General features: G+C 48.5%; 1 protein-coding gene across 16 annotated transcripts in view; it reads right to left on the bottom strand.

The window, feature by feature from the left end:
- Window positions 1–19,844, bottom strand: part of DNM3 (dynamin 3) — a 406,816-nt gene that overhangs the window by 351,056 nt on the left and 35,916 nt on the right. For all 16 annotated transcript variants that reach the window (XM_045026194.1, XM_045026192.1, XM_045026186.1 and 13 more), the window contains exon 2: window positions 16,328–16,401. In XM_045026194.1, the coding sequence (XP_044882129.1) occupies window positions 16,328–16,401 (74 nt within the window). The remainder of the gene's footprint in view (window positions 1–16,327; window positions 16,402–19,844) is intronic.

Here is a 19,844-nt window from a genome sequence, read left to right as displayed (position 1 = left end):
CCCTGGTAGAATGGGCAGTGAGGTGGCCCGCTGGGACATGGGCCAAGTCATAGCATGTGCGTATGCACGCTGTTAGCCAAGAGGAGATCCTCTGTGCGGAGACGGGGAGGCCTTTCATACGGTCTGCCACTGCCACAAAAAGCTGGGGGGATTTACGGAAGGGCCTTGTGCGGTCAATATAAAATGCAAGTGCCCTGCGGACATATAGGGAGTGTAACCGCTGCTCCCGTGGGGATGAATGAGGTTTAGGGAAGAAAATTGGGAGGAAGATGTCCTGATTAGTATGGAAGGCCGAAACCACCTTAGGGAGAAAAGCGGGATGTGGCCGCAACTGAACTTTGTCCTTATGAAAGACAGTGTAAGGGGGCTCTACAGTGAGTGCTTGAAGCTCAGAGACCCTCCTGGCCGAAGTAATGGCCACCAGAAAAACTGTCTTCCATGATAGGTATAGCAGAGAGCAGGTTGCCAGCAGCTCGAAGTGGGGGACCCATAAGCTTGTTTAATACCAGGTTGAGGTCCCAGGTGGGGGCAGGACGACGAACTTGAGGGTAAAGGCGTTCCAGCCCCTTTCAAAACCTAGCGACCACCGGGTGAGAGAACACAGGGTGACCACCCTCTCCGGGATGGAAAGCAGATATGGTCGCCAAGTGAACCCTCAGGGAAGATATGGCAAGGCCCTGCTGTTTAAGGTGCCAGAGGTAGTCCAGAATGACTGGAATGGGGGCCTCTGAGGGAGTAAGAGTCTGTGACGCACACCAGGCTGAGAAACGTTTCCATTTGGCCAAGTACGTGGACCGAGTGGAAGGTTTCCTACTACTGAGCAGAACATGCTGCACAGGGGCGGAACAGCGCAACTCCGAGGTGTCTAGCCACGCAGGAGCCACGCCGTGAGGTGGAGGGCTGGAAGATCCGGGTGACGGAGACTGCCGTGATCCTGGGTTATAAGGTCTGGGCAGAGTGGGAGGGTGATCGGTGTGGCTACGGAGAGGCTGAGCAGCGTGGTGTACCAGGGCTGCCTGGGCCACGCTGGAGCAATCAGTATAAGATGAGCTCTGTCCTGCCGGAGTTTTAACAGGACCTTGTGCACCAGCGGAAATGGAGGGAAGGCATAAAGCAGCTGGTGCTTCCACGGGATGAGGAATGCGTCTGAGATCAAGCCTGGTGAATGACCCTGGAACGAGCAGAACACTTGGCACTTCCTGTTCGCGTGAGACGCGAATAGGTCCACCTGGGGAAAGCCCCACCTGCGGAAGATTGAATGGATAATGTCCGGTCTTATGGACCACTTGTGACACAGGAAGGATCTGCTCAGTCGATCCGCCAGAGTGTTCCGAACGCCCAGGAGAAAGGACGCCACTAGGTCTATTGCATGGGCTATGCAAAACTCCCATAGTTTGATGGCTTTGTGGCAAAGAGGGGAAGATCGGGTCCCTCCCTGCTTGTTTATGTAATACATGGCCGTTGTGTTGTCCGTAAACATGGAGACACAACGGCCATACAGAAGCTTGCGGAATGCGTGGCATGCCAGGCGAACAGCTCTGAGCTCTCGGACATTTATATGGAGGGACAGCTCCTCTTATGACCACAGCCCTTGGGTGCACAGGCGACCGAGGTGGGCTCCCCAGCTGAGGGATGACACATCTGTCGTCAGAGACAGGGTGGGCTGCGGTGGGTGGAATGGTAACCCCGCGCACACCATGGAGGGGTTCAGCCACCAGTCGAGGGAGCGCAGTGTACTCGGCGGGATGGTGACTAAAGTGTCCATCAAGTCCCTGCCCGGGCGGTACACCAAATTGAGCCATATTTGAAGTGGGCGGAGGCGGAGCCTGGTGAATTTGGTGACATACGTACATGCCGCCATGTGGCCTAGGAGACCGAGGCAAGTGTGGACCGAGGTCGTGGGAAAGGCCTGCAGACTGTGGATGATCGCGGCCATCGCCAGGAATATTGGCTGAGGCAGACAGGCCTTGGCTAGAGTGGAGTCCAAGGTAGCTCCTATAAAGTCCAGCCTCTGAGTGGGGACCAGGGTGGATTTGTCAACGTTGAGCAGTAGGCCGAGACGTGTAAACAGGTCCTTTGCCACGCGTACATGTAGCCTGACTTGCTCCTCGGAGGCTCCCCTGATGAGCCAGTCGTCCAGGTATGGGTACACATGAAGCCCTTGACGACGGAGGTGGGCAGCGACCACTGCCATACATTTTGTGAACACGCGAGGTGCTGTGGAGAGGCCGAAGGGAAGGACCGCAAATTGGAAATGCCGATGATTGGCTACAAAGCGGAGGTATGTCCTGTGCGGAGGAAAAATGGCTATGTGAAAGTAAGCGTCCTTCATGTCGAGGGCAGCATACCAGCATACCAGTCTCCGGGATCCAAGGACAGGATAATGGTATCCAGGGAGACCATCCGGAACTTCAACTTTATCAGGAATTTGTTGAGGCCCCGTAGGTCTAGGATAGGCCTGAGACCCCCTTTTGACTTGGGGATCAGGAAGTAACAGGAGTAAAACCCTTTGCCCCATTCCTCCTTTGGCACCTCCTCTATCGCTCCAATGGTGAGAAGCGTCTGGACCTCTTGTAAGAGGAATTGCTCATGAGAGGGGTCCCTGAAGAGGGACTGGGAGGGAGGGTGGTAAGGCGGGGTTGAAGCAAATTGGAGGTGGTATCCTTTCTTCATGGTGCACAGGACCCAGATGTCCGAAGTCAGGTGGGACCACGCAGGGAAAAAGTAGAAGAGGCGGTTGGAGAAGGGAGGGAAAGGATCCTGAACGGGAAGTGGTATGCTGTCCTCGGGCGTACCTTCAAAAGGACGACTTTGGACCCGCCGGCGGCTTGGAGCGGCCGTGGCTTTGACCCGTTTGTGGACCTGAGTATCGTCTGCGTCCACCGCGCCCTCGGCGCCTGCCAAAATCCTGTCTCTGCCTAGGCACAGAGTAAGGACAGAAGGGCTGGGGGCGGAAAGTGCGACGCTGGGTCAAGGGGGTATGCATGCCCAGATTTCGCATGATGACCCTGTTGTCTTTTAAGCTCTGGGTCAGTTTTCTCCGAGAACAAGCCTTTACCATCAAAGGGCAAGTCCTGGATGGTGTATTGGAGTTCCGGAGGAAGGTTGGAAACCTGCAGCCAGGAAATGCGCCTCATGGTGATACCAGACGCTAAGGTTCTGGCTGCGGAGTCCGCCGCATCTAGGGAGGCCTGCAGGGAGGTTCTGGCCACCTTTTTCCCTTCCTCCAGGAAGGCCATGAATTCCTGGCGGGAGTCTTGGGGAAGCAACTCCCGGTACTTGCTCATCTCCGTCCAGGTGTTGTAGTTGTAGCGACTCAGCAGAGCTTGCTGATTCGCTACCCGAAGTTGCAAGGCACCCGCCGAATACACCTTCCGGCCCAGAAGGTCCATCCTCCTGGCTTCCTTGGATTTTGGAGCCGGGGCTTGCTGTCCATGGCGCTCCCTTTCATTAACGGACTGGACCACCAGGGAGGAAGGAGAAGGATGTATATATAGGTACTCATACCCCCGGGATGGTACCATGTACTTACGCTCGACCCCCTTCGCAGTTGGCGGAATGGAGGCCGGCGACTGCCACAAGGTGTCTGCATTGGCTTGTATAGTGTTAATAAAGGGTAGAGCCACCCTAGTGGGCGCATCAGCTGAAAGTATGCTGACTACGGGATCCTTGACCTCCGGGACCTCCTCCACCAGGAGTTTGCCTGGAGAGAGCTCTTAGAAGGAAGAGACCATGGATGCTGAGCAATCCGCCATTGTGACCTGCACAGGATGCGCCATGTTCGTCATCCTACCACAGGATAGGAGCGACTTTGTCTGTACAAAGTGCAAGCTGATCTCCATCTTGGAAGAGAAGATTCAAGGTCTGGAGAAACGAATAACAACCCTGCGTTCCATAAAAGAAAATGAGGATTTCCTGGATAGACGTCAGGATCAGCTGCAGCGGGCACAGTGTTCTGAAGATTCAGAGCAGGCTACGCAGCGGGGACAGAAGGCCAGCGAGGATAAGTGGCGGCATGTGACTTCCAGAAGGGGAAAGAGTACCAGAAACATCCACGTACCAGAAACACAGACACAGGTGAGCAACCGTTTTCATGTTCTCTCCACAGGTACTAGTGCAGAGAGTGGAGTGGATGATACACCTGAGGGAACAGAGCAGAAGGAGACTCCACTGATTGGAAGGCATGAGATGCGCCGTCCTAGGGATGGGGGTTCCACGACCACCACTCCCAAGAGGAGGAGGAGGGTGGTGGTGGTCGGGGACTCTCTCCTCAGGGGGACTGAGTCATCTATCTGCTGCCCTGACCGGGAAAACCGAGAAGTGTGCTGCTTGCCAGGGGCTAGGATTCACGATGTGACGGAGAGACTGCCGAGACTCATCAAGCCCTCGGATCGCTACCCCTTCCTGCTTCTCCACATGGGCACCAATGATACTGCCAAGAATGACCTTGAGCGTATCACTGCAGACTACGTGGCTCTGGGAAGAAGGATAAAGGAGTTTGAGGCGCAAGTGGTGTTCTCGTCTATCCTCCCTGTGGCAGGAAAAGGCCAGGGTAGAGACCGTCGAATCGTGGAAATCAACGAATGGCTACGCAGATGGTGTCGGAGAGAAGGGTTTGGATTCTTTGACAATGGGATGGTCTTCCAAGAAGAAGGATTGCTAGGCAGAGATGGGCTCCACCTCACGAAGAGAGGGAAGAGCATCTTTGCAAGCAGGCTGGCTAACCTAGTGAGGAGGGCTTTAAACTAGGTTCACCGGGGGAAGGAGACCAAAGCCCCGAGGTAAGTGGGGAAGTGGGATACTGGGAGGAAGCACAAGCAGGAGACTGCAAGAGGGGAGGACTTATGTCTCAGACCGAGAAAGCGGGACAATCAGCGAGTTATCTTAAGTGCCTATACACAAATGCAAGAAGCCTGGGGAACAAGCAGGGAGAACTAGAAGTCCTGGCACAGTCAGGGAATTATGATGTAATTGGAATAACAGAGACTTAGTGGGATAACTCACATGATTGGAGTACTGTCATGGATGGATATAAACTGTTCAGGAAGGACAGGCAGGGCAGAAAAGGTGGGGGAGTAGCGTAGTACGTAAGAGAGCAGTATGACTGCTCAGAGCTCCAGTATGAAACTGCAGAAAAACCTGAGTGTCTCTGGATTAAATTTAGAAGTATGAACAACAAGGGTAATGTCGTGGTGGGAGTCTGCTACAGACCACCGGACCAGGGGGATGAGGTGGACGAGGCTTTCTTCCAGCAACTAACAGAAGTTGCTAGATCACAGGCCCTGGTTCTCATGGGTGACTTTAATCACCCCGATATCTGCTGGGAGAGCAATACAGCAGTGCACAGACAATCTAGGAAGTTTCTGGAAAGTGTAGGGGACAATTTCCTGGTGCAAGTGCTGGAGGAACCAACTAGGGGAAAAGCTCTTCTTGACCTGCTGCTCACAAACAGGGAAGAAATAGTAGAGGAAGCAATAGTGGATGGGAACCTGGGAGGCAGTGACCATGAGATGGTCAAGTTCAGGATCCTGACACAAGGAAAAAGGGAAAGCAGTAGAACAGAGACCCTGGACTTCAGAAAAGCAGACTTCAACTCCCTCAGGGAACTGATGGGCAAGGTCCCCTGGGAGAATAACATGACGGGGAAAGGAGTCGAGGAAAGCTGGCTGTATTTCAAAGAAACCTTATTGAGGTTGCAGGAACAAACCATCCCGATGTGTAGGAAGAAAAGTAAATATGGCAGGCGACCAGCTTGGCTTAACAGTGAAATCCTTGCTCGTCTTAAACACAAAAGAACAGCTTACAAGAAGTGGAAGATTGGACAAATAACCAGGGAGGAGTATAAAAGTATTGTTCAGGCATGCAGGTGTGAAATCAGGAAGGCCAAATCACACTTGGAGTTGCAGCTAGCCAGAGATGTTAGGAGTAACAAGAAGGGTTTCTTTAGGTATGTTAGCAACAGGAAGAAAGTCAAGGAAAGTGTGGGCCCCTTGCTGAATGAGGGAGGGAACCTAGTGACAGAGGATGTGGAGAAAGCTAGTGTACTCAATGCTTTTTTTGCCTCTGTCTTCACAGACAAGGTCAGCTCCCAGACAGCTGCACTCTGCAGCACGGTATGGGGAGGAGGTGATCAGCTCTCTGTGGAGAAAGAAGTAGTTCGGGGCTATTTAGGAAAGCTGGACGAGCACAAGTCCATGGGGCCGGATGCGCTGCGTCCGAGGGTGCTAAAGGAGTTGGCTGATGAGATTGCAGAGCCATTGGCCATTATCTTTGAAAAATCATGGCGATCGGGGGAGGTCCCGGATGACTGGAAAAAAGCTAATGTAGTGCCCATCTTTAAAAAAGGGAAGAAGGAAGATCCAGGGAACTACAGGCCAGACAGTCACACCTCAGTCCCTGGAAAAATCATGGAACAGGTCCTCAAGGAATCAATTCTGAACCACTTAAAGGAGGGGAAAGTGATCAGGAACAGTCAGCATGGATTCACCAAGGGCAAGTCATGCCTGACTAACCTAATTGCCTTCCATGACGAGATAACCGGCTCTGTGGATGAGGGGAAAGCAGTGGATGTGCTATTTCTGGACTTTAGCAAAGCTTTTGATACAGTCTCCCACAGTATTCTTGCCAGCAAGTTAAAGAAGTCTGGGCTGGATGAATGGACGGTAAGGTGGATAGAAAACTGGCTAGATGGTCGGGCTCAACGGGTAGTGATCAATGGTTCCATGTCTAGTTGGCAGCCAGTATCAAGTGGAGTGCCCCAAGGGTCGGTGCTGGGGCCGGTTTTATTCAATATCTTCATTAACGATCTGGAGGATGGTGTGGACTGCACCCTTAGCAAGTTTGCAGATGACACTAAACTGGGAGGAGTGGTTGATACGCTGGAGGGTAGGGCTAGGATACAGAGGGACCTAGACAAATTAGAGGATTGGGCCAAAAGAAACATGATGAGGTTCAACAAGGACAAGTGCAGAGTCCTGCACTTAGGACGGAAGAATCCCATGCACTGCTACAGACTAGGGACCGAATGGCTGGGCAGCAGTTCTGCAGAAAAGGACCTAGGGGTTACGGTGGACGAAAAGCTGAATATGAGTCAACAGTGTGCCCTTGTTGCCAAGAAGGCTAATGGCATTTTGGGTTGTATAAGTAGGGGCATTTCCAGCAGATCGAGGGATGTGATCATTCCCCTCTACTCAGCACTGGTGAGGCCTCATTTGGAGTACTGTGTCCAGTTTTGGGCCCCACACTACAAGAAGGATGTGGATAAATTGGAGAGAGTCCAGCGGAGGGCAACAAAAATGATTAGGGAGCTGGAGCACATGACTTATGAGGAGAGGCTGAGGGAACTGGGATTGTTTAGTCTGCAGAAGAGAAGAATGAGGGGGGATTTGATAGGTGCTTTCAACTACCTGAAAGGGGGTTCCAAAGAGGATGGATCTAGACTGTTCTCAGTGGTAGAAGATGACAGAACAAGGAGTAATGGTCTCAAGTTGCAGAGGGGGAGGTTTAGGCTGGATATTAGGAAAAACTTTTTCACTAGTAGGGTGGTGAAGAACTGGAATGGGTTACCTAGGGAGGTAGTGGAATCTCCTTCCTTAGAGGTTTTTAAGGTCAGGCTTGACAAAGCCCTGGCTGGGATGATTTAGTTGGGTTTGGTCCTGCTTTGAGCAGGGGGTTGGACTAGATGACCTCCTGAGGTCCCTTCCAACCCTGAGATTCTATGATTCTATGATTTATATTCAGGGCGACCCTCCTGAGGAGGTCCTGGTGAGCCTTGAGGTCTATTGGAGGCGGGCTCAAGGATGATGTGCCTGCCACTGCCTCATCCGGCAAGGAGGAAGACGAGACGCCGGGAACAAGGGGGCCCTGTACCACCTCCTGGTCTTGCGGTGGTTCCTGCTCAAGCTGTGTCGGTGAGGCAGACGGTTGAGCCAACTGGTCATCTGTGCCCACTGGTGGAGGGCGACTAACTGTGGCCTCTGGGGCCCGGTGCTCCGACGAGGCAGCTCGTGAGGGAACTAAAGGAGCACCCTGGGCCTGATGATACGCCCATGGAGTCCAGAAGGGCCACTGCTGAGCACCCTGCGCTTGGGGATGGGCTTCTTGAAACAGGCCCTCGGGCACATCCGCATCGCGGTCCTGTGAGTAATAGCTGTCCGCGTGGGACGTCACCGACGGATGTCTGGATGGCCATGGAGGAGCAGAGAAGCCCTGGGCGGATGTCCCGATAGATCTGGTGCCCCTGCGCACGGGGGACCGGTGCCGTGGAGCACCCCGGTGCCGAGATCGAGACCGGGACCTGCGACCGGCTCAGTGCCGGGAGGTCGACCGGGATCTGGAATAGCGGCGCCGTGAGCGGCTCCTAGGTGAACGGTGCCGGGAGCAGTGCCGGGACCTTGAGCAGTGCCGAGAATAGTAGACCGGCAACCGGGATGTAGAGCGGTGCCGCGAGTCCGACCGGTGCCGTGCAGTGGAGCGGTGCCGGGACTGTGAGCGGCGCGAAGAGCGAGAGCGGTGCCGGGACCTGGATTGTCTGCGGGACCGCGATCGAGAGCGGTGCTGGTCAGGAGCGCTGATAGAAGCTGGGCGAATCAGGGCCGGCTTTCCAATTGATTGGATCACCCGCACCAGCGGTGCCGGGGGTGGTGGCGGTGCCGGGTCTGTCAGCGCAATCAGGTCCTTTGCCACTGAGCATACCTCCAGTGTGGAGGGTATGATGAGCTCAACCACGGCGAGTGCCGGACTCAATGGCCCTTGCCGGACCGGAGTCGACGGCACCGGCTTAGCAGGTGCCGCGGCGGGAGCAGGCGCCGGGCGGTGCAGCTGAGCCATGCCCTCGTGCCGCGCATCGGGCGGTGCCGGAGCGGCAGGGGTCTTAGTCTTCTTTGCTCTCGGCGAGAGCGAGCGCCTCAGGCCTGGCTTTGGAGCCGGCGACATCCGGTGCCGAGAGGGCTTAGGCGTACCGGTGGGGCCCGGTGCCGAGGAGGAGCTTCTTGAGTCCGATTGAGCCGCACTCGGTGCCGAGGATGGAGGGGTGAGAGCCGCCTCCATAAGGAGCTGTTTAAGCCTGATGTCCCGCTCCTTTTTAGTGCGTGGCTTAAACGATTTGCAAATTGGGCACTTAGCTGTTAAGTGCAACTCGCCGAGGCACTTCAGACAGGAGTCGTGCGGATCCCCTGTGGGCATTGGCCTGTGGCAAGCCGAGCACAGCTTGAAACCCGGGGAGCCGGGCATGTGCTCCGGTCCCGGTGCGGGGAGGGGGCTAAGCCCCAAACCCGACTAAACTCACTAACTCACTAAACTACTAACAATTAACTACACTTATCTAAAATTCAAATATATCTACAACTATATACACAATACGGAACGAGAAACTATGAGAATGCTAGGGAAGTGGAGGTCAGCTAAGCCGCACTCCACTGTTCCAACGACCGACACGGGCGGTAAGAAGGAACTGAGGAGTGGGTGGGTTGGCTGGGGTATGTATCCGGGGCCATGGTGGCGCCACTCCAGGGGGCGCCCAGCTGACCCACTGAGTGTTGCTAGGGTAAAAGTCTTCCGACGAACGTACACGCGGCGCGCGCGCACACCTAACTGGAATGGATATTAGCAATCACTCAAAGAAGAACCCTTCTTTCAGAAACTATAGCTACAAAGAACAACACTTCAGGGGTTATCAGGCTCAAGGACACAGAGTTCAGAGGTTCAAAGAAACCAGCAGAAGGACAAGAAACCAACTCTATATATAAATGATGGGCCTAAAATGGGACTCCAGATATGCAGTTATGGAGTCAAGGGGGTAGGGGGGGGGAAGAGCAGACCACTAAACCAAAAGGGTGCCCCCATGATCTTAACCTGAGATCATGCTAAGTGTTGAGACTTAAATTCCTAAGGATAGAGAAGGGAAGAGGCTCTTTAAGAGCACAAGCAAAGGAAAAGAGAATGTAGATCTCCTGGAAGGAGACCAGGAATAGAAAAGTACATGAGACAGGCATTCTACGAGATCAAAGTCATCATATGAGGGTTATGGTAGTTGCTGAAATACCAGAGCAGTTTGGCATTAAAACAGACAAAGTCAGGTTTAAGGAGAGTAACTCTCCACATCTGAACACCATAATCTAGAACAGTGGTCCTCAAGCTTCATTGCACCGTGACCCCCTTCTGACAACAAAAATTACTACATGACCCCAGGAAGTGGGACCAAAGCCCAAGTTCACCCAAGACCCACTGCCCCAGGCAAGGAGGCCAAAGTTGCCCCAGGGCTTCTGCCCTGGATGGGGGGGCATGTAACTTTAGTCCCCTTGCCCAGGGCTGAAGCCCTCAGGCTTCAGCTTCAGTCCTGGGCAGTGGGGCTTGGGCTTCTGTTTCAGCCCCGGGGGGCGGTGCTCGGGCTTTGGCTTTGGCCCTGGGCCCCAGCAAGTCTAACACCAGCCTTGGCGACCCCATTTTTGGGGTCCCAACCCACAGTTTGAGAACCCTTGCAAGAAGGGGGCTTCTTTCACCCAACAGACCAACTGCTAGGCAAACATATTTCCCTAAAGATGGCAGACCTCCACAGCAAGGCTTCTCTTTACACAGAGAAACAGGGGATTGGATTCATCCCACAGATACATATTCTGAGGGGTTAGGATAAGCCACCACCGCTATATTGTCTGCCCTGAAGAAACATGGAGTTCTCGGTCTAACAGCTTCTGAAAGCTAAAAGCATCCTCCTCACAGCCCTGAGTTTTAACACATTTGTGTGAATTATATGCTCTAGAGAAGACCATTTCATAGGAACATTCTAGATGATTCAGCACCCTAAACTACCCAAAGACTGCCATCTGTTGTCATTTTAAACCAATGTGTGTCGTCTAACAGATGCTTCTAAAAAGTACTGGAGCAGAGCACTGGCAAAAGCAATAGGAGACCAGGCCCTGGACAGCACACCATTGCTTGGACCAAAACACAAGGACCTGTCCTGTGAAAAAGACAATGCCTCATCTGTTTTGGGCTGACCAGAACCATAGAAGAATAGGCAGAAAGGACAAAATGCACAGGTGGTAAAGAAGGAACTGGAACAGTTAGTAACCAACCCTACATCCAAGACCATAAGTACCCAAACAGGTGATGCTGAAGCATCTGGCATAGAAGACTTTCTCCTGACACTACAGAACCCAACAACAAGGTACACAGCAATGAAGGAAATTAAAACAGACCCAGTGCCAAGGCACTCAGCCCTGACACATCTGAAAGCTAAGCTCCCAAGGATCCCTGGCACAGAAAACATTCCTGATATTCAGGAACTGCCCAATGCCAGAGATATCCTGGCTCTGGGTCAGTCACAGTGTCAGATATTCTCATGGTTCTATTTGCGCCTCATCTTTCTAGGCTCTGAAGAGTCATCACTGCATCTGGGAGCAGAAGTCTCGAAGAGACAAAGGTTTCTGTAATGGACGAATGGGGTAGCAACACAAAACCACCAAGTTTCTGCTCAATGTATATGGCAGTCGGAAAAAAACTGACCCTGAGCTTCAAGAAAACGAATAGGATGTACACACAGCCCAATGTACATTTACCCAGAAACTTCTGAGCTTGTGCGCTGAAGTGCACACATCACCCAGTGTAAGGATCAGTTCAGGCAATGCTCAAAGAAGCCTGTAATAATGGTGGCCACCATAATCCATACCAAAATAAGTCTGTTCACCACTAAATATAAAGTCTCACTCTCAGTACTATGAGGCCATCTGTATTTGTTTTCACTCACTAACAGCTTCCAAAGAGATAGGACACAAAAGCATTGTTCACCATGCATTCATAATGTAGTAAGGGGGACCTGTTCTCCCATTTTCATTAAGAATAATGGTAGCCAAAGCAAAATAAAGAATAGGTTGTCTCATTGTGCTGACCACAGAACAAAGGTTGTGCATGTCCATTTGGTACAACTTTTAAGCAACATTTTTAAAGTGTCACATATTCCATCACTATGCTTGAAAAAGGCAAAGCACTTCATTTAAAACATGAGCTGTTGACTTGGCTTGAGAGTAATATGTTTGACTTTATCTATAGTCTCTCAAGAGCCCATATGCTGTACATGCAATGAATATTAAATCTCTCTCGTGGCCAGCACAGAGCATTTGATGAGTCTCCAGACATTTACAAGACTGTTGGGTTTTTTTGAGAAGCTGGCATAGTATAGAATATATTTACAAATGCAGCCCACTTTGTTTGCAACTATAGTTCTAAACCAGCTAGGCCGCCCTGATACGAGTCTCATAAATCAGAACAATTCTAGCAGAATTTTCCTTTCAATTGTAAGATCACCCACGACAGCCAGATTTTTACTTCTCCTGACAAAACACCCCCAGATATTGCTGACATCATCAGACTTGGTCAAGAGAAAGTGCCAGCTGCTTAAGAGCTCTCATGTCACTCACAATGTTTAATGAAACATGCCTGAGGCTGTAAGAGAATACAGGATTTATACAGCTATGGGAGTACTAGGGGCATAAGATGTGATATACGAGCAATACTTAAACTAACCTCTGTTCCCACCATAAAACTATCAATCTGACTAAACAGCAAGACCACAATGGATCATTACAATATATCCAGGTAATTGCCAAGACTTCTTTTAAAAGAGGAAGCACAGAAAACCCCACTTAAAAGTAAGTCTTCCACCAGCTATATCTTTTCATTATTGAAGTATTTCATTTTAAACACCTAGCCCACTGCCTTTCCAGCAGATCGAGGGATGTGATCATTCCCCTCTATTCAGCACTGGTGAGGCCTCATTTGGAGTACTGTGTCCAGTTTTGGGCCCCACACTACAAGAAGGATGTGGATAAATTGGAGAGAGTCCAGCGGAGGGCAACAAAAATGATTAGGGGGCTGGAGCACATGACTTATGAGGAGAGGCTGAGGGAACTGGGATTGTTTAGCCTGCAGAAGAGAAGAATGAGGGGGGATTTGATAGCTGCTTTCAACTACCTGAAAGGGGATTCCAAAGAGGATGGATCTAGACTGTTCTCAGTGGTAGAAGATGACAGAACAAGGAGTAATGGACTCAAGTTGCAGAGGGGGAGGTTTAGGTTGGACATTAGGAAAAACTTTTTCACTAGTAGGGTGGTGAAGAACTGGAATGGGTTACCTAGGGAGGTGGTGGAATCTCCTTCCTTAGAGGTTTTTAAGGTCAGGCTTGACAAAGCCCTGGCTGGGATGATTTAGTTGGGTTTGGTCCTGCTTTGAGCAGGGGGTTGGACTAGATGACCTCCTGAGGTACCTTCCAACCCTGAGATTCTATGATTCTATGATAAGCCAACACACAAGATCCATCCCTTCCCACACAAATGCCAGACCATCTTATACCAATGTCTAGGACGCCCCTCAGTGGCTAAATCCTCCTGTACCCTTCCACAACATGTCCCCAGTTGCCAAAGTCTGCAAGAAGCTCTAGTGTGCAACACCACCTGAGCTGCCAAACCCTCAACCTCTTTTGTCATCTGCCCCCAATCCAATCCCATCCCTAGCCCTTAGCGCCATCTACCAACCCCTCAACACCTGAGAAGCCCCCCAACTTCACAACTCAATATGAGTTGCCAATACCCTCTTCCACTCACACATATAGTCTCCTTCCCCTTGACAATATTAAGAAAGGTGTCCCTCACCTGTGACCCAGCTGGCAAGGGGGTTACAAGAATATCCTGATACTAGTATGTACATTCTGGTTCACCAAAGAATCTCATGTGAGGTCTTAAATGAAAACCAGGCTCACAATGGCACATTTGCATACAGAGTCAGAGAGCTATGAAGTCAACAGGAAGAGCACACAATGAGAGAAGAGAACCTTATCTTGCAAAAGGCTTGAAATGTTGACTGGACTATATAAATGGGGAACAAAGACACCCCACCATTCTGCACCTAGGAAGAAAACAGACAGCATGTTTACATTCATGAAAACAGAATCTCAACCAACCTGGGTTGAAAACACTGCAAAGGACTCGGGGGAGGGGGGGGTTAAGATAAACGTCTTTAGACAGGTTAGCCTGTTAAATTAAGTTTAGCCTCTAGAAAGCATGTTATGATTTTGTTTTATATCTAACCTGTTTCAGTTATCCTTACTCACTGTCTCTTGAATCTTTGACAATCAACTTATTGTGGTTTTCACTGTAAATATATCTCAATGCTGTGGTATTAAGCTGAATCATACAAGCTGGTGTGTACACTATTCCCTTGGGGACAGCAGATGTGGTATTTCTGTGAGTGTTCAGTGGATAAGGGGCTAGACACTACAGGAGATGCTTTGAAGGGGGTCAGGACTGGGATGCATCTATTGTTAACCTGCAAGACAAAGTAAGGGCTTGCAGACTGCTTGAGTGGCTAACAGACTGGTGGTGTAAGGGAACTAACACCCAGTTAAACACAAGCAAGCCTCCGAAGGGCTGCAGGGGGTAACAAGGGGACTCTCAGTCCTGGGTATCCCAAGAACCATGGCACCACCCCATTGTAGTTTGTTTGTTTTTTTTAAACTTATTCCACTTTAATAGAAAAGGAGCCAGGAAAGATCCTAGGACTACAGGTTGGAGAGTCTCTTCATAGTACTGAGGAAACTGTTGTACTAGTCTATCTTTAATTAGATTTCCCAACAGTCAGGTAAGTATAAACTTGATAAGATCAAACCTCCACAGCTCCTGTCAGAGAAAATTGTGCTTCTCTAACCTGCTACAGCTGTGGGTTCTTTATTTTTTAAATTGGGGAAATAGATAAAGGTGACCCAGGGGATCCAATTTACTTGATGTTTCTTTAAAAAAGAAAAAAAAAAAGAAAAACAAGCAAAAAAGGAGCAAAGTCTTATTGTATAACAATGAAAAATTAATAAATAGGCCAGCATTTCCCAAAAGACTGGAGCATGCCCCCCTCAGGGAATATGAAGGATTGGCTAGGGGGCACAGGTAGATCCCTCAATTTTTCTCTAGGGCATGCTGGACTGGCCTCCACCCAAGCACCCTGCACACGGCCCATTCCCTCCACCCCTTTTCAGATACCAGCTACTGTCGCTGGCTGTCCTATAGCACAAGTGGTAGAAGTCTGCTGCAGAGCTGAACATTCATGGCTCATACCCTGCTGAGGATCATGGTAGAGATGATACAGTCGAACAATTGTATTTGTTTACCTTTTTCCTTTCTGTACAATGTGGATAATAAAATCACCCAATATCCCAATGGTGTCGTGCAGATAAACTCATTAATGTTTATGAAGCACACCACTGAGGAACTTAATAATTTTGCACTCAGCACAGACTACACAATGAATGAGGAAGATAAAAAGAAATTTTGACTAATAACCCATTCACTGAATGAGGCAGGGATCCTGTGGAAAGATAGTATCTGATCAAGTAATTCAAGACTCTGTAATAATGCATTCACACAAGCGAACTAAATTAAGGTTGCATTTCTTAACTTCTGAGTGCTTGCCTTTGCCACCTGAACACTCTTTTAATGTAGTGTTTGTTTTTATTTACCATATTTTAGCAATTTAAGGCTTAGGTCAAGAGCAAGCTAGTGAAGTTTACTGAACACACTATGTTTTGGCTATTAAAAACCAGTGGGATTATGAGAAGTTCCAGATGGCTTTGAACACAGTGGGAGATTGGACAGCACAATGGCAGATGAAAGTCCACTTAGATAAGCATAAGTTAATGAATGCTGACAAATACGTTCAGTTTTGCATACGTGATACTGTGTCCAAGATAGAGTATAATTTTTGGTCAGATAATTTTTTTGATTCAGGAACTTCTATTACTGCCAACTTTGCCCTTCTCCAGAAATTTCCACAACTCATGACATGGAAAAGTTACTGGAGAAAAAAGGCTGTTTGCAAACATCACTGACTACCCTGGAGGGCAAAATTGAAGTCCCTGTATGTCCATTTTGGTTATATTTTATTTTGTTAAACCTAATTTTACAGCTTACTGAGAACAAACATATCTAATCTAACATTTAAAGGTAATTCTTTTTCTCTAAAATAACTAGTACATAATATACTATTTTCCCCTACTTTTCACATTTAGCCATTAAAAGCAACCACTAGCTAATTGAAAATATGGCATGCTCTAAAATTATTACAGACTATGGCCCAGATGGGACAATGAACTCAATGGGACCATGCACGTGTGTAAGTGTTTGCAGTTATTTCTTCCCCATGGCAAACTCTACTTTGAATAGTCTGTTTACAACACAAAAGACTGGTGTAAACCCTCACACTGACAGGTTTATAACACTTAAAAAAAACATTCAAGTAAAAATACTTTGATGCTGAACTATATAAGAGGAATATACATCAGGTAAAATACCTGTTTTGGCAGTGACAAGCTGTAAAACCAATGGTCGCCTTGTTACAATTCCAGATCCTCGTGGAAGAAAATCCCTACAAGAAAAGTCAGAATGTAAATAAGGGGAGTATGATCACAACTGAGAAAGTCAGACAATGGAATTTTTACCAATATGGATCATTCTTTTAACAAAAAACAAAAAAAGACACTACGCCATTGTTACATTCACAGCGGGCACACAGAGAAGTTAGATTAAAAAATAAAATACTTTCTGGAATGTTGCAACATAAAGTCAATGTTATTTCTTAGAATCAAGAACCCTAACACACAAGAGCCAAAATCAGCCACACACAGAGCAAACAGCTTCCTATGGCAGAGCAGCACAACTCACCCCATCTTGCTCTAGGTTGGCTCTTTGCAGACTGACTGCTTCATGCCCAGATCACATACTTCTCTACAGAGCCCCCTAGCCCGCAAGCAGGACCAGGAAGCCCCTTAAAAATCTGAAATATCCCTTGATAGCTTGTAATTTGAACACAGTTTTCAGCATACCAAAACCTTCACTTAAAAAAAAATTATAGTACATAAGGGAGAAACTCTTGTTAAACATTAAAACGTGGTAAACTTAATTTTCATCCAGCTAATCTAATGGAACCCAGGATTTAAAATGCAGGGTCAAAGGAACAGTTCACAAATTAAGGAATGTTTTAGGTTTTTTGGATTTTTTTTTGGCTACTCACTCTGGTTGAAGTGAATCGGACTGATAGTCAAGAGAACTCAGATATAATTCTCATCTTAAAAAGAATTAAATTGCATCTATTTTTCCTCTAACATCTCCACACCCAATCATGAGAATTTTGTCATTCATTGGGAGGGAGTTGAAAGGCTTGCTTGTAGGAATTTTTTCAGGGTCAGAGACCCTCATGTGTCTATGCACTCAATACACCTAACCATAAAATTTTCAAGGCTCCTCTATGTGTTCTCCCACAGTCTGGCCTTTCCCCCATCCCTTCCCTCCCCCTTATGCCATGAACCCCTTACACCATAGTTAGTTAATGCCGGTAAAGGACTTGGAACTACAATTCTTTCCATCTTGTTGGCAATTTCCATAGTTCCTCACCTCACTCATGCTGAGCCACCACAGCAATTTCTTACAGTTCAGGGTGCGGAACTAAGGAATGGGGCATTTGCCTTATTTTAAAAGAAGCAGAATCACATCCGCTTACCTAGCTGTGCTCTCCTGGGTCTTCTAAGAATCATGCAGAAAACTCCCCCCTTTTCTCAAGATATTTTAAACTCAGACACCTACAGGCTGACTCATGGGCTCTGCCCTACTGAAGACACTCTACACTCAGAGGACCCAGAACACTCTATAATTTCCTTTCAAGAGTGGGAAGCAAGAGCTCCTCTAGATCTCTAATTCCATTTTAAAATGTTTGTGAATGACGATATAAAAAAAAAAGATTATTCCAGAGCAAGTAACAGCCAGGTAAACCCCATCACTCACATCCCCAAGCCCTCGGGGGTGGGGGGGGGCTCTGTGAGAGTGGCTTAAGAAAGAGGACATCTTCAAAGAAGTAGAATCCCAAAGTAAGTAGGTTATCTTCTTTCTAAAAAGACCATCTGTGAAGGATTCTCACTCCTGGAGAGTGACTAGCTTGACAGATGTCCCACAGTGAAGAGTATAATGATAAACACTGACTGGCACAAGGTCAGCACTGCATGTACCAAAAAGTTTGTATTTATTTGTGGTTTTCGGAGGAGGAAGTAAAATACCTCCCCACAAAAGGGCTGGCCACCACCTGGGTGCCCCTGGTGGATAGGAAAACCTCTGCTGTGTTCTACTCCTGTTTTCCCCTTTACCAAGGCTCCTTCAACAAACTCCAGTCTCTCTTTCAATCACAGCCCTTCTTAGGGGTTTAGGTTTTCCATTAAATTAAAGTTCTCAAATAAACATGAACAATCTTCCACACAGGTTTAAGCTGTGCTTAGCCCCTAGTTCCTAAGGAACTGTCCCATCCTGAGGGACTATGACTGAAGACCCTCTTTCCCTGCAATTTCCTGCTGCAGTTCCCTCACTGCAGCTTCCTGCTGCCTTTTACCCTGGGATCATCTGATTCAACCCAGGTGTGGTATGTCCTGTAATCAGGGCTGGCTTAGCCCCAGGCTCTCCAACCCATAGGCAAGCCAAAATCATGAGGCTTAAGGAACATCCAGACAAAAGACCTCTCCAAACTTTTGGCCAATTACATATATAGGACATACTTATGCACAAAGATTGGAGCGTGCGGGACAGCACTCCCTTACTTCAAGGCAGGTTCTGCAGAACAACATAGTAACTCTTCTTCACGGTAGATGAATCTAAGGGCTTGTCTACACTACGCAGCTTTTAGAGATAAGGCTGTGTCAACACAGCCTTGTCGCTAAAAGTCAGCGGGTGTGAACGCTCTCTGTCAGTATTTTGTCAGCACTTTTGCTGACAAAATACTTCCATCCCCACGAGTGGCGTTCGCTCTCCTGCCGCGTTCACACTGCCACTTGTGTTGGCAAAACTTGTGGGGGGGGGAGGGCTTTTTTAAGTACCCATGAAAGACAAAAGTTTTGTCACAATGTCATACCATAGACAAGCCCTAAGGAACAGAGCTTTGCTAACAGTATGGCATATACAAGGCTGCTTTACACAGGACTATGATTGAAACATCGCTGAGACAAGCAGAAGCTGCCCTGCCTTGTATCATACACGTCCTGATATGCAAGCTATCCAGTATTAAAACATGTAGTCAGTCATTAAGACATGGATCCCCTCGGGACATCATTGCCCAAGCAACATGTGTTAAAAGAAAGCATGGGTGGGCGTTAAGGCCTTTAGTCCACTTCAAGTACAACACCATGGAGTTGTCAACAAGTGTGTGAAAAGAACCTCCCTGGGATGAGCATGTGGGCATTGGTGTAATATTGATGAGAGTCATTATGGAGGAACACCTCTGCCACTTTGGAAAGGAATCTGAAAAAGTGATTTTTCCGCCAGTCTGAAGCATTGCTTGCTCTTCAGGTTGAAAAGACTGCCACCAGGAAACGGTACGCCATTTACAAGAACCTGAGTGCACAGATGGTTATTAGTTGGAAAGTAGCATTCACCAGCTCTGTCCAAAGTAGGGTATCCCATGAAACCTAACTTGGATTTTAAAAAATGTCCAAAAGCAGGCATACTTGGGAACAAAGGGCTGCAGAGACACTTGTCCACATATGACTCAGGTTCACTTGTTGACCATTTTGTCCTTTTACAATGGAGTAGAATCTGCCTTTGGATTGTGTTCAACCGAGCAAGCAGTGTAGGCCCCTTATAAGGTATTTAAAGAGATCCACAAGAGCCTGAGCTCATCACACCAAATGCTTCTTCCATTTCCAATCACAGGTCTTTCGAGTGAACGAGGAGACACTCACCCCAGACCTACCAATAATACACTAAGGAAAAGGGTCCTTTAATACACCTAACCATAACATTTTCAAGGCTCCTCTATATGTAGTGTCCTCCAAA

Source organism: Mauremys mutica, chromosome 8, assembly GCF_020497125.1.
Source record: "Mauremys mutica isolate MM-2020 ecotype Southern chromosome 8, ASM2049712v1, whole genome shotgun sequence".
Classification (NCBI taxonomy): domain Eukaryota; kingdom Metazoa; phylum Chordata; order Testudines; family Geoemydidae; genus Mauremys; species Mauremys mutica.
This window is presented reverse-complemented; position numbering and strand designations above follow the sequence as displayed.